The sequence below is a fragment of the Buceros rhinoceros genome, unplaced genomic scaffold (genome assembly GCF_000710305.1).
Source record: "Buceros rhinoceros silvestris isolate BGI_N320 unplaced genomic scaffold, ASM71030v1 scaffold6814, whole genome shotgun sequence".
Taxonomy (NCBI): Eukaryota; Metazoa; Chordata; class Aves; order Bucerotiformes; family Bucerotidae; genus Buceros; species Buceros rhinoceros.
In genome coordinates, this window is record NW_010407585.1 from 14,188 (window position 1) to 30,007 (window position 15,820).

Genomic DNA, 15,820 nt, shown 5'->3' on the forward strand with positions numbered 1-15,820 from the left:
CCCTACATGTATGTATCTTGTGCTGCTCTTCATTTTGATGATTTTAAGCTTTTTAGGACTAAGAAAATGAAATTACATTTAACAGTGAATTTAAACTCTTGACTGAACTGTGTATTATGCAACAGACTGAAGTGCTTTTCTCACTTTGTTTTTTTTTAAAAAAAAAAAAACCCTTTGAGGCAAGAAGGTATGTACAAATGCTCTCTTACTAAAGATTGAGAGAGCTGCAATTCATACATTTCTGCTGAGGCGCTGATACTAATCTGTAATATGAAATCCTTGTGTGATAAAGACAACCCGTAACTAATCATTTGAAATTGTTAGTGTCGGCAATTGAGAAATGCTCTTCTAATATTAATAAACTAAACTCAATGAATATTGTTCTGCTACTCAATTTCTGCAGTTTTTGCTTTCTAAAGAAGAAACAATTAAAAAAATAATCAGAATGTGTAGAGGTGAAAGAATATTGTCTGAATGTCCATGAACTTCTATGATAGTAGATTATCTTGTTTAAGAAGAACAATTGCTATACTCTGGCCAAATGCACTTTTGTACATCTGTTTTCAAAAGCAGTTTTACCATTGTGACTTTATGTTTTTCTCTTCCTGTCTTCCTCCCTGCATCCCTCTTTTCCTCAGATGAAAAAGACAGACAGACCTGTCTTGGTCTAGTGATGGATTTTATTCAACTTACTGCAGTTAATGAAAGTAACAGAATCCTTAGTTGTGTTCTTTTAGTCACATTCTTTATAAAGAAGAAAATAAGTTTTGATCTTCTTTTGGAAATGGCTTATTTAGAAACCTAACCATTTTCAATTAGATGGAAATATAATAAGGAATGTTACAAGTTCTGTTAGGGTCATCCATTTAAGATTTAGTGTTAGGGTTGTTGCTTTTTTTATGTTGTTAAATAAGCGCTACTCAGTGGGAAGCTGATGCGACAGTGGCCTTCAAAATCACTGCAGTATAAATACTAATTGCAGAGATTGATGCATTAGATTTTGAACCTGATACATACAATGAATACTGCAGTAAGGTACATGCTGTTTTTAAAAGATGGTACAAAAGAATTCTTTTGGACCTTCCCTTTCTAAATTTTTGTGAAGTATTTCTCTTACTCTATAGAGTCAGGGGCGCTAGGTGCTGTCAATCTGTTATTACCAGAGTATTTGCACCGTGACCTGTCTTGTAGAGAATAAACTATTAATTGTGACTTTCTTCTTCCTTTTGTATTTTGGAGGTGGTCTTCCTAAATCCCTTTCTTCTGTGTACCACCTCTTCCTCAGCCCCTTGGAAAAGGAAAAGGTAAACTATTTGCCGTTTGCAAGGTAAAGCCATTAGTGCCTTTGAAGCAGTATAACTGCTCTGGTAATAGCAAATTGATTATGTTGTATTGCTTGACTGAATCCTAATGGAGCTAGTTCATAGTGCTATTTAAATTACAGTTTAGCTTAGGGAGTTTTCAAGGGTATATCAAAATCTACATGTAAGAGTCCTCATTGTCTTTAATGCTCATTTTAATACTTGAAATAAATTAAGTCTAATTAATAAACTGTCTTAAACTTTTTAAATGTCTGGCAACTTACAGCGCTTTTTAAAAAATATTTAAATGTAATTCCTTTAGGAATAAACACTGTAAGCAAAATGTATACTTAAGGAAGCACAGATACCCTACAGTTCTCATTAAAATGTTTCTTGTCCTAAGTGAGTATGTGTTTTAGCACAACTGAAATAATGCAGTTTCATGGGGCTATATATATTTAATGTGCTGTATTTCAGCTAGGTGACAGAGGAAGACAAAAGATTTTTAAAATGAAACTTGATTCAATATGTAAATAATGCAGATTATGTTTTCTTTTTGTGATTTTTTTTTCCTAACAGTTATTTAGCAGACTGTCTGTAAACTACTGCATCAGTGTGCAGTCAGTGTTATCACTGTGCAGTATTGCTATTTGCAGCATCAGCTTCCACTTCCGTATCTTGTTTTTGCATGCAGTATGAGGGCTCTGATAACTCTTGAACTATTCTAGTACATAGATGAGAGCTAAGCATGGTTTCAACTAAGTTGTAGAAATCGAGGGCAAATCATCCTTTCAGAATTGTAGTTTGGGATGAGTAAGAATGGTGTGGGTGGTGCAGTGTAATAGGTATGCGCACTCTTAGGCAGTTAACTGTGCGTATTCAAGTTTCTGTTCTTGTTTGAAGTTTGTAGGCATCCTGGGGCTGCTTTTTAAGCAGCTGTTCTGGGCTTTAGCACAGTGTCTTCTGGGGCCTATAAAAATGAAGAAAATGATTGTAACTTTGATCCTACAAAAGATGAGCAGTTTTGTGTGGTCAGGTTGAAACAGATTTTTTTAAAAAACAACAACAAAACCTGTTGCTTTTGTTATAGTATTTTATCAGAGGATGCATTGAGGTAGAAGTATGTGTTCTAGATCACCCTTTTTGAGATTTACAATGTTATAGTATCTTGAATTGAAGAAATAAATCTTTCTAGAAGTTATTTTGAGTTATGCACAAACATTTTTAACCCTAAGAATCTCAGAACATATTAAAAAAAATCTTACAAAGTATGTTGATCATGTTTGTATTGTAATACTGTCCTGTCATAGTTAGATGTCAAGCTGTTTTTATTTTAAATTTTTATGCTTTAAACACTAGTCAGGTTTGTAAAATCTGTAATAACATTGCCTGAAAATATTCTTCCTCTCTTTAAAGGATACCTTGATTGTGTGGTCTGAAGCTGAAAATTATGATTTGGCACTTAGTTTTCAAGAAAAAGCAGGATGTGATGAAATATGGGAAAAAATATGTCAGGTAAGTGTGATAAATGTAAGATTGAGACAACTTAATTTTTTTTATTTTTCTCCAGAATTTTTGGACTATCCTGAGGTGACTCTGAACATGGTAGATGTAAAGTAAAAACTTATCATCTTAGCCACCTTCCCAAACTTTTGCATTTTCGAATTTGAAAACTTTCTTATTCCTCCAGAAATTTGATATAAACTTAAAATATGTTTGGGGTATTTTTAAGAGCATTTTCAGGTCTTTTTGGTTAACATAACCTTTTATCTCTATTACTGTCCAAGGAAGTTTAGCTCAAAATGAGTGCTTAAAAAGTTTTGTAACAATTAATTTCATAATTAACTTTTTCCAGATAGACTAGAAAGGAAAAGGTTACCTGTCGAAAGTTTTATTATAGAGAAAAGAAAGTATGTGAACTCTTAGTGAATTTTATAATGTATTTCTCATGGTTTTAACAATTTCTTACTCATTTCTCTGTCTGCATTTCTCGTTCTTCTCTTACCTCATTATTCTGTTTCAGGTGAGGGGAATATTGAGTTTTTCAACAGAACTGAGTGTAAATGTGACAGTATGCTTCTGTTAACTGTCAGGGTATGAAAGATTGGTCGGAGAGTTGGAGAGAGAGAGTTCTACCCCGTGTTATCACTTCAAAGCTATAATTTTTGCAGTTTAACAAAATCAAACAATTTAATGTACCATGTTTATATTTTAGTATATGCTAATTAACTCATGTTTTACCACTATGACTGGATGGCTGTAGAGTCATCAAATCAGTACAGTTTCTGGATAACACTTGTCAGGTATTAACTAGTGGCCAATACGCAAAAGAGCACAGGCAATATATTCACCGATAGTAATTCAGTTTGTTAGTTCTTATTTGGAGTTTTTCTCCCATTCCAAGCATTACAGCTTTTTTTAATTTCTATGCTACATTAGGTGGGATTTCTCTAAATTTGTCTAATTCTATCTACATGTACTCTTTCTGCTCCTATCTAGCTCTCTTCAGTGTGTCTTTTGGAGTTTGTTCTTACTGATTTCAGGGAAAAAAAACCCTGTTTTGGTAATTGCATCTGTATAGATCATTCGTTTTTCTAGAAATGAGTCTTTTCAACAGTTTACAACTTACGTAAATAAGCACAGAAACATCTCCTGGAACCTTGACAGTCAAAGTACCAAAATATGGGGACAGAAACAAAATGGGAAAAAGAGGAAATTGTGTTCTTGGGAAACAGCTAAGAAGCCCAGCTTCCTCAGCCTCGTGTGAGGATCTGGTGTTTTTTGTAAGAAAGCAATGTCTTTACATCCTGTTTTGAGGCCATGCTATTGTATTTGTGTCTAGTGTACTTTAGAAACCTTAAGCTTCCTCAGCCATTAAAGCAGAAATCTTCTAAAAGGAAAACTTCAATACCACTGTTACTGGAAGTGGTTGCAGATGTATAAGCAGAACAGTGTGTGGGTTTAACAGCATTTCGATTTTAAGCTAAGTATAAGCTTGCTGTTATTCATGAAGAATCATTTGTCCCGTAATTTTTGCTGAACTTCAGCATTAGAAAGAAGAGGACCTTCTACCGTTTTACGCAGCCATACCTTCCTGGATTTGACACATCAAACTCCAAGCAGATGCTATAGTGAAGTTGTCATTAAAGCTGAAACACTGGTGCTCAAGCATCTGTCTTGGTTTTCTTTTTCCAATTGCCCTTTCCGCAGTTTCCTCATTGTATCTCTAGAGGGATCTTTGCAGGTCCTGTGCCTTGTTTTTCTGACAGCTCTAGAATTCCACTGCTCTCTTGATAATGTTGGTTTGGGGGTTTCTGGTCTTAAGAGCGGATGCTGTGCCTTTGAATATTTAGAAAGTGCATGGTAACAGGTTTTGACTTGCAGCTCTCCAGAACTGCAAACAACAGTTAAATTAATAACACTGGCCTCTCCTCTCTGTTTGAGATAGCAGAAGTTTTGAAAAACATCAAGAGCCGTTAAATACCCTATAGATAAAGGTTTAAAGTTATCGTTGCAATAGTGTAATACTGGATTGCATTTGAAAAATCTGTCTGCAGAGAATAAAGACTAGAAACAAATAGCTTAGTTCAGTAGTCATTGTCATCCATGCTAGTAATTATGAATTTTCATTTGAAGTACTCAGAAAACGTAGCTTTTTTCTTTATTCTTACCCTTTTTTAATAGAAAATAGATGTACTCAATGTTAAACTTATATTTGCGCTTGTATTTTGGCCATACAAAGAAAAACAGTGTGATATTTGAAATGGTATTTTTAAAAAAACGTTCCAATAGCAGTAAACTGTAAGCTCCACTTTTTTGAACACATCTTATTTTGTAGGTTCAAGGCAAAGACCCTTCTGTTGATATTACTCAGGACCTTGTCGATGAATCTGAGGAAGAACGTTTTGATGATATGTCATCACCAGGTCTAGAATTGCCATCTTGTGAATTAAGTCGACTAGAAGAAATTGCAGAACTTGTGGCATCTTCGCTGCCTTCACCATTACGTCGTGAAAAACTCGCGCTAGCACTGGAAAATGAGGGCTATATTAAGAAGCTCTTAGAAATTTTTCATGTGTGCGAAGACTTGGAGAACATCGAAGGACTACACCACTTATATGAAATTATCAAAGGAATTTTCCTTTTGAACAGAACTGCACTTTTTGAAGTCATGTTTTCCGAGGAATGTATAATGGACGTTATTGGATGCCTAGAATATGATCCATCTTTATCACAGTCACGGAAACACAGGGAATTTCTGACTAAAACAGCAAAATTTAAGGAAGTGATTCCCATATCTGATCCAGAGCTGAAGCAAAAAATACATCAGACATACAGAGTACAGTATATTCAAGATATGGTCCTACCCACTCCCTCAGTTTTTGAGGAAAATATGCTATCAACGCTTCATTCTTTCATCTTTTTTAATAAAGTGGAAATAGTTGGTATGTTACAGGTAAGTTTGGGAATTTCACAGTCTATTTATTTGCACTTGGGCTGAGAAAGTTGGATGGTTTTTCTTGGAAAGAGTTGCTCCAGTGACATCTTCACTTCTGTGATTCCAAAAGTCATTTTAAAGTATGACATGAAAGGCATGGATTTAAGTACTGAATTGTTAAATACATCTTCTTAAATTTCAAGTTTTTAACTAGATTCTCTAACTGATTTAAATGGAGCAAATGTGTAGAATTCTGAATGAGGTTGTATGGAATTAATAGTGCTGCTTCCATTTTGAACTGTTGATTTTGTTAGGGTCTTTTTTTTTTTTCCTGTATTTTGTGACTTCTTAGGCACTACCGTTAATAATAATTTTTGTCATGTTACCATGAAAAAAAAATTACTTAAATTTCACAGATATAATCTCATACCAGGATATAACTGTCTCTGATTTTGAAGTAAATTAAATTATTTGTTTGGAAAATGTTTAGAACGTAACATTGCCTTAGATGCTCAAATCTATTCTTAATTTGTCTTGTAAGTCCCTAAATAATACTACTTGAAATTACCGGTTTTTCATGAGATATGTCTTACTGCAAATGTAAAGAGACTATATGACGCTTTAGATATCATACCTACATGTCTTAATTGTTCTGCTGCAGCCCATGAACTTCTGAACTGTATAGAAATAGGTGACACATCTCTGTAGTGGGAGCTTCCTGAAGCTTTCAACTAACTTAGCAAAGTGTCATAGCATATGTATTTTCGTTTGTAAAAGTTAATTTTCATTATCTTAATTTTCCTAATTTAGTAATTGAATGGCCACTGTCTGATCTGGAGACATGGACAAAGTGCTAGATGCTACTGATTACCTTAATCATGTTTGTCTTCAATTGAATCTCAGAATGCACCCTGTTTAATTTTGTGGAAAATACAGCAAAGGAGAGAGAATTTCTTTTGCAAGCTTATATGGCAAATCATTATCAAAACTAGGCTTCCCAACTTTTCATCCACCACACTTGGTTGATCAGGATACTGATACTATTTAATCCGCTCTCTTGGAGCTTTAATCTGTCGTGTCCACACATGGAGTATTTGATAAGCAGCCAGACGTGCAAAATGTCCCTCAGGCCTAGCAGCTGAGATGAGTGCTTTGTGGACAGACCATCACTTAGTGGAGCAGCCACAGGAGAGGCCTGGTAGGACGCCTGGGACATCTTCAGTGGTACTAGACCCCAGCTTGCATCCAGCTGAACCAAACTCTTCATGTCTGTATGTGTCCTTGATAAACAAGGTCAGAAATGTGTATCTGAAACAGTCAGAAGGCCTTAATCATTTTGGAGTGGCCGATATGAGAAAGCTTACAAGCCTCACTTTGAGAAACTACTGAAAAAGATTCAGTTAAGGGGTCTCAACTTGCGTTTCCAGTATGACTAGTGTCTCTAAAATGTCTTGACGTCTTTGCAAGGGTTGCTAAAGCAGAATCCTGAGAATGGTATGTTTTGGCTTGAGGAGGAGGAAGGGAACAATTAATCAGCAGTTATGGTGTTGGTGGCTGATCTTGAGAGGGTTCTTGAACTTTGAAAAGGAAACTGAGCAGGGAAAAAGGGGACCTGATCCTGCCAAATAATTAAGGACGTGTTTCCAGAAATCCTGAGGTAACTTGACCTGGGACTAGCGGCTGGTTAGTTTACTTTTTTGTTTCTTACACCTCTCTGAAGTTAATAGATGTAGGGTAATCTTGGATTAGAATATCGGGGTTTGGCATGGTTGCAAAACTTGTTAGTTATGGTTTATTCTTGAAATAGAGGCTCAGATCTGATTTTGATTTGTTTTGTGACTGCAGGTTTCTGAACCTTATCTTCACTTCTATTGCTGTTGTCTGTGGTTGAGAATAAAGTATACTTCCTATGTGGTAAAGCCAGAAGAATTAGCATTGCATAACTTTCAAAGTTAGATAAGTATTTCAAATTGTTAAAGTGCTTTCTGCAGCTTTGAGGAGCCAGAATTAGTAGCGCACAGGGAAGAAAGTATATCCTGTGCTCTATTGCATTTTCTAGTCCTTTCACAGCACAGTTCTATAGCATTGAGGAGGCAACTCCTTGAGTTTATAAATAAGAATCTATTGGAAATTTTTTACATTGATGATCAGTTTCTGGTTTTGAGAGAATTAAAGAGGCTGTCACAAATTATAAGCCCATTGCATTTCTAAGAGATTAAAAGGCTCGGTTAATTTTTCAAGTTTTGACAGTGTAGCTCTAAACCAAGGTTTAAAGCTATTTATCTGTCATTTATTTGTAGAGCAATATGTCAGGTTGCACTTTTTGGTTATCTCTGTTCCCTAAAGTTTCATTTTCTGATTTCTTTTCTCCACTCTCCCATTCCCACATACATGTACAAAATGTATGATACTGTTCCTTCTCATTTCTTTAAGCAGAATAAATAATATTCTGAGAACAAAACTGAAAGATTGCTTTTGTTGATTTCACATCTATGACTGATTCTTCAGGTCTGTCTTCTGTTAGTGTGTGGTTTAACATGCTTTCTGTAGCTGATTGTATCACGATGCTGATGATGTGTGAGGAGGTATTATATATATGAAAAATTTAAAGTTGTCTGTAATTGAAGTTCCTGGCATTCATTATTTCAGATCTTGTAGTAACCTGGTGCTCATGAACTTTATGTGTGTACTTAAGAAGCTGTTTCTTTTGTAAGTCTTTAATTGAAGAGTTTCTGGGATGCTTCATGGTAGTTGATTGGGACCCATGAATGAGACTCCAGTTCTTAGCTGATGCATAACACAGGTTGTTAAGGCTTCTCCTGTTGACTTTAGGTTGTCTCTCCTGGACCATTGAGGGTGTGTCAAAAGAGCTATGTTTTTAGGAAATTTTACTTCTCAAATTAACAGTAAACTCCCTGAATACTCCCTGATATCCTGTGACATGCTACTACTGTGGTGTGTACAACTGAGTTGTTATATTCTATTGTTTTCTCTCACTGGCTGTGAAGGAAAGTAGAAGAAAAACTGCTACCTCAACTATGAGAAAAAGATGAACTCTAAAGAGCCTTTTTCATGTCAGGCTGTGTATTAACTGAAGAGGCGCTTTGCAAAGCCCTCGTCTCGAATTAACTCAGCCATACCTTAGTTACAGAAAAGTGGCTAGAAGTTTGTACAAGACTCTGTGCAGATTGTGCCTGATGCATTTTGATAGGCTGAGTGACATCACTCAAAATTATCGCTGTGTCTTCCTTAAGGTACTTGGTGACAAGATAGAACATTTTAAGGTCATTAAAGGTCACTGACATTTAAGGTCAGTTTTTCAGTTGTAACTAGTGACTTCTGTAAAGAAGAATATGCTGATTCTTAAGAATTCTGGCTCTATTAGGAGAAATTTTGGATGCCTTTAAAATAAATACAAATGCAGTAGTCATGGAATATACCTGCTTCCATGATGTCGCTATCTTTGGTAGGTAAATAACTGTGATAAAACAAAAAATATGAGTATGGGCCACCTTTTGCAGTTTGGGTTATGAACCTTCTTCATTAAGGTTAGCTTTCCCCTAGTATTTATGAAAATGTTTACACTGATGGGCTTTTCTGAGAAATGGAGGTTAGTTTATTTGTGATTTAATTGCCTAAGATCTGTCATTTTGAGTAACTACGTCATGATCTCACTCAGCTAGATATTGTTAGTCATGATGGATAGTAAACCCATGATACCAATATTCCCAGTCTACAGAATTAACTGCTGTGGAAGCCTGCTCAGTTGCAAATTTTATGATTCGCTGTGCATAAGATATGAAAGAGGTATATAACGTTTTTTTCCAATTTCAGCCCCTCCTAATATGCTTTTACTACTTGGGGTCCAGCCTGTTGTAGTCTTGAGATGTCATAGCCTCCAAGAAACCTTGCTGAAACATGGAGTTTGCCAAATTTTGGGAGTGGGGGAGGGACAGGTAAGTGGTGTTTCTTACTTTATATGACGCTCTTTTGCAATTTAAAAAATATATACTAATGTTCACACTGGAGGCCACCAGTTCTTTCCCTTTGTATTTTAACTAGTTCTTAAAAAACAAAAACTTGCAAAACTGCGCCATAGAGTGAGCAAACACTGTTTCCTTCCATTCTGTTCCCCCTTCTCATTGGCGTGTTCTTTTTGCCAGCAAGATCCTGCAGTGTTTTTTATCTTCCAGAATACAGAATGTTAGGGTTGCTTCTGAGTGTGTGCATCTAGACTTCAGAGTCTTCTATTTTTGGTAGAGAGTGGAAGGGGAAGATTGGACATACGTTAAAATAATTTATGTGCCTAGTAGAGCAGTGATCACATGGCATTAATGTACTAGTAAATCAGATTTTTAAATACAGAAATCATGATCCTGATAGTCCCTATCTCGCTTTTCAGTAACTAAAAAATTGTAGGCATTTAGGTACATTTACTGGATTTATGTATAACAGTAGGCTGGTTTTAATTTTGAAAGTGGTTTTACAGATAGTTACTTATTCTTAACAGAGCCCCATAGATGTAAATGTAATTATCTGTAGTTGGTTTCGAGGAAGAATTATGTCAGTGCATGTTTGGTAGTTTTGCCCAAATGTATTAGGATTGAAACATCTCCTGCTGGACTGCTGTTTTCCAGGACTTGGCTCAGGAATATCTCTGGAGATTTAATTTCAGCAAAATTTACCTTGTAACGAAGTGTAAAAGGATGCCACTTTCTGGGGGAGGTGACTTGGTGAAAGAAGTTTGCAAGTGGTGCATGCCCGTGATTTCTGAGATTAACTTCATTGTAGAAAATTATTTTCAGTGTGTACAGAAACTCCAAATAGGTGGATCTCGCTGCTGTTTCAGTGTGTTTTCTGGAGTGGAAATAGTGAATGAAGGCACATGTGGGAAGGCAGTCTGAGACAAAGGAGATTGAGACATTTTAAACCACAAAATCTTCTGCTGTGGTAGCAGGAAGCAATGTGTGTTTAAAGCTAATTTCTGTTTGCTGGTAACATTTTATGAAATTTACACTTTCTGGGCTGAAATATTACTTCTGCCTAAAACTAATACGGCGGTGGAAAGTAGGATGGAAAGTAGGATGGAAAGTATTTTAAACCACAAAATCTTCTGCTGTGGTAGCAGGAAGCAATGTGTGTTTAAAGCTAATTTCTGTTTGCTGGTAACATTTTATGAAATTTACACTTTCTGGGCTGAAATATTACTTCTGCCTAAAACTAATACGGCGGTGGAAAGTAGGATGGAAAGTAGGATGGAAAGTAGGATGGAAAGTACATTCTTTTTTCAGCTTAGCTGTCATGGAGTTCCTCGGATGTTTTTTGAGAAAGGGCTATTTCTTATACTGAAAGTTATTTATGTGTAAAAGAGGTCTGCTTTTGAAGAATCCTTTTTAAGCACTTTTCAGGAGGAGGAGGACTGTTTTGAAAGTTGAATCACAAATGCAGATAGTTGGGTTTTTTGTGATCCTAGTTTGTGAGCTTTCTTGTTTTTAAAGTCATAAATGACTGAGTAGATAGCCTGGCTTAATTTTATCTTTGTGAATAGGAGCATCTATTTAGATCTTGTAAAACCATAAATTAATATACTTAGTGTCTGGTATATGTATAGTGTAAGAATTGCACATTTAATAACTTCTGTGTATGGGGAAGATAGCTAGATTCTACAGTTACCTCATAAACTATCGTTTTCAGTTTTGTTTTCATGGAAAACAGTTGTGACATTCACAGCTTCTAAGAGACATCCAAACAGGTTTTGATACTTGTCTGACCAGGAGAGGCCAGATACTGCAAAGAATCGTGTATTTGCGCTGTGTTCACTTCTCAGACATATTTCGGGGAATTTTTGCAAGTTGAAAAAGAAAAACAGAAAACATTTGATATTGGTGCTTTGTGACATCTGAAATACATGAACTCTGCTTTCAGACTGTGCATTTCTATGGGTTCTGGTAGTGTTGCTGAGGAACGTATCTTTAGACCTGCTGCCCTTGGCAGTAATTTTACAGCCTGAATGAGAGAATCTTGTGATTGGAGCATTCACTACCATCACAATTTTTCTATAAATGTGAGAGGGTTGTGTTTTTTCCCATCAATAACTGTTTACCTTTTGTAAAGCATCTGGAATGAGCGAGTGCCTAAACGCGTTTCAGGGCTAAGACATAGTTAGTAATAGGTTTTTATTTGCTTGGAGTAATTGTCATTTACTGCATATTATTCATGTAAGGGTGGGAGGTTTTGGATCACTTGAATCTGTCTTAATTCATCTGATTTTAAATAGATCATGGTTGTTCTGAGGGCTAGAGGTTTCAGATAATCCTGTTAATTTAAAAATACAATGTATTTAATGGAGAGGAGATGGTGTGGGAAATGCTTCAATACTGTATTTAATACAGAATTCTACATACTGTATCATAGTATATATGTAGAAGGTTGAAGAAGGGTTACATGCTGAATTTCTGCAAATTCTTCATGAAATGTTAGGTGTCAGCGTTGAAGTCTTCATCATTTTCCAGTGTTAGGAAGTCACCTCTGCAAGTCCCGCTGTTTGCAAGCCCAGTAAAGGGGTGAGTGGATTGGCCTCTGCTGAGGATGGCTACATCTTGAACCAGGCAGGGATGTGACAGGATCTGGTCGGAGAGCTGAGCTGGGTGCTGCCCAGGCCTTCCTGCCCAGCAAGGTCCTGCCTGCTGTGCTCTGCTGTGTAGTGCTGGAGATGCAGTTTCCCCAGTCACCTCTGTCTCTGGGACTCTGCAGACCCACGTAACACCAGCAGTACAGGGTCTCCTCCTCTCCTTCCACGGTTTGACTTAAAAAAAAATTTGCTATTTTGAGTAGTGTTGTGTGCAGAAGCACACTAATCATGGCTCTGACATACTGAAATTCTGTCTTACCCATTATTTTTTCCCAGCAATCATTCTGAGGTATTTCTGTGGTATTGACTTGCACTTACTGTCAGGTATTATGAAGTAGGTGAAAAGTTCACTTCATGGTGAGAATGGCAGTAGGGTACACTTTCCAGTTGGCGATAAGCATGCGTCTTCTCAATAGTTTTGATAGACGAGATTAGTTTTACATCTTGATCAACATAGGAAAAAGAAATTAAAGCAAACTACTTAGCCTTTTCTTACATGCATTACAAGTCATGGAGAATAACTTGCATGTGCTTCAGAAGAACTGGGGGTTTTGGTTTTTTTTTTGTTTTGCACATTTGTTTTTTTTTATTTCAGTAAACAAGGGTGTCAGTATCTCTACTGTGAGTTAGTTGTAATGTCTAACAAATTAAATATTAGAACGGAAAACTTCCCAAGCCTTGTAACAGCTACATAGCAGATAGTCAAACATCCATGTAGTCTTTAATCACAGCCTAAGTTACGTTTCTTGAAATCAAGGACCTTAATATTGGTTTTGAACATGTTTGACTGTTGAAATCTGAAATTCAAACTTTACATTTCCAGTGCTTGATCCTCCAGAGTGAATTCCAGTAAACTTTAAAGGAGGCTTCCCCGCTTTTTGTTTTGATTTTGAAGTAGTCAACGGAAATAGCACCTGAAATTGTATCCAGAAATCATTCTTTTTCATGATCACTAGACTTGGGTCAGGTTAGAAGCATAGCATCAAACAAGAGGAAACGTGGCATATCCTAAATACAGGGTTTAACTTATAGTACGGTGAAATGCCTTGTAGGATAGTATCTCGTGCTAACCTATTTTGGGCTTATCAGTGCTGTGCAGTGCCATATAGAGATCCTGGACTGGATTCTGACAGTGTTAAAGCTGCATTAGAGTGGTGTACTATCAAAACTGAGGTACTCATTTTATCAGCAGGGCTGCAAGGTGAGCCCAGATGAGATACCTGGATAATTTGCCATATAAGAAAGTTTTGTGTGGATGTATCTGAACTTTCACGGTTCTGCTTTATGATGTGTAAACATAAGCAAGACAACTTGAGTTTCTAGTACTGGGTTTGGGATGGAGGGATATTGCACGTGGTGTAACAGACTTCACAGGAAAACACTCTGCGAGCTTTTTGAAAAAAATTATGTCTGATACACATGATTCATATCTTCAACAAGTGCTGTCATGTTACTGTATAATATTGGGAAAAGGATAGGGGAAGTTTGTTTTATTAGTCTATTTTTTAGGACTGTGAAGGTTATGGAATCTAAATATTTCTGCTTTCAGTCTAAATAAACATTTGTAATGTGTTGGTTGCTGTTTGTAGTTTTGCTAAGGTACAGCGACATGGAAAATAACAGAATGGTTTTTGATTGCTGCCAGCCACAATGCCCAATAAATGCTGTATGTAACAGGACAGTTGTTTTGATTCGGTTTCTAGAATTCACCCTTTTCATAGCATTGAGGGGAAAGAATCTCACCTCGTTGCTGCTGTTAGGCAGCTCTCCCTTTGTTGTGTCCTTGCTTTAGTTCTGTTGCAAAGATCTCTTAACAGTCCAAAGCTGTATGTGTGTGTAGAGCTTAGTGGGAGATCATGTTTATATATGTGTGTAAACAGTTGAAGCAAGAGTATTGTAGTGTGGTTCAGGGGGACGGGCATGTGACAAGGGGGAAGGAGGTTAGAGAAGTAAGACAAGATTACAAGAATGGCAGTAGGAGATAGTAAATGGGCTGCCAAAATGCAGTACAAGATAGATCATAACTTGGGGGTGGAGTGGTGTTGAGCATGATAAGAGCTCAAAAACGAGTTTCATATTAATTTGTTTGAACATTGAATTTAAAAGTTGATACTGATATGAATAACTACAGTATACAAGCGTATGTTCTCTTAATTGCAGGAGGCATGGCTTTAAACTTTGTTGCCTTTTGATATTGTAAATAAACAAATGGTATTGTTTTGCTTTTGTAGGAAGATGAAAAATTTCTGACAGACTTGTTTGCACAACTAACAGACGAAGCCACAGATGAGGAGAAAAGACAAGAATTGGTAAGAAATCTGTGAAGCATACATGAAAGGGACAGTTACTGTGAAGCGAGACCTGCATCTTTTTTAATTACTAACTAGTGTATTATTCTTGTTTTTCAGGTAAATTTTCTGAAAGAGTTTTGTGCATTCTCTCAAACACTGCAACCTCAAAACAGAGATGCATTTTTCAAAACCTTGTCAAATATGGGCATACTGCCAGCACTAGAAGTCATATTGGTAAGTCAGTTCAGTTTTATTTGTGATAACACTTTTGTTTATCTCCAGAGAGTTTTGTTTTTTTTTTTTTAAAAGTAAGTTTGCCAAACCTTAGTCACATGGTTTTCTGAAGCTTTTGCTTCATTTGGCTTGGCTTGGCTTGAGATTCAGAACACTTTAAATATCATTGTAAAAACTCTTAAGAGCAGTTACAATATGACATTGCTAAATGCCCTGGCATTCTTTTATTTTTTGTTTTCCCATCCACTTTCCTACCTTTACATGATGTTTGGTGTACAGTTAAGTAAGAAATAAGGGAAATAGACCAAAGGGCAGGAAACCATAAAATGTATTTTGCCCAACAGCTGTCAAACTGTTGTTTAGAGTCAATTCAGTTTTAGAATACTGTTTTAGTAATAGTTAGGGATGACTCATAAGTAGGAATTAAGATCTGTATGCTTTCTGATTCTCATTCCGTTTAAGCCTTTTCTTTTACGGAAACATAAATTACTTTATTTATCCAGGGTATGGATGATGCACAAGTACGAAGTGCAGCCACTGATATATTCTCATATTTGGTTGAATACAACCCATCAATGGTACGAGAGTTTGTCATGCAAGAAGCGCAGCAGAATGATGATGTAAGTAGAGGGTCACCAGAAATGTATGTATTGGTTTTTTAAATTCCTGTTCTATATTTATAACTCTATTAATGCCACGAGCCCCTGTTCTGAATCAGTATGGAATATAGTCATGATGGTTACAGGATACTGAACTACGATGTTTTTAAAAGTTCTTGTTAGTCAGGCAAGGTGACTGTCCATCTCCTTACATATTCTTGTTTGCTTGCGTGTTAAGTAAAACAGGTTACATTAAATCACCATTTTGGTTAACATCAGCTGTCATACAAGGGAAACTAAGTGTTTTTGGATGGCGGCCTCCTTCA

General features: G+C 36.3%; 1 protein-coding gene across 1 annotated transcript in view; it reads left to right on the plus strand.

Annotated features, from left to right (window-relative positions):
- Positions 1–15,820, plus strand: part of SMEK1 (SMEK homolog 1, suppressor of mek1 (Dictyostelium)) — a 41,817-nt gene that overhangs the window by 13,518 nt on the left and 12,479 nt on the right. The window contains exons 3-7 of the mRNA XM_010134523.1: positions 2,718–2,816; positions 5,140–5,757; positions 14,602–14,679; positions 14,779–14,895; positions 15,399–15,515. Of these exons, the coding sequence (XP_010132825.1) occupies positions 2,718–2,816; positions 5,140–5,757; positions 14,602–14,679; positions 14,779–14,895; positions 15,399–15,515 (1,029 nt within the window). The remainder of the gene's footprint in view (positions 1–2,717; positions 2,817–5,139; positions 5,758–14,601; positions 14,680–14,778; positions 14,896–15,398; positions 15,516–15,820) is intronic.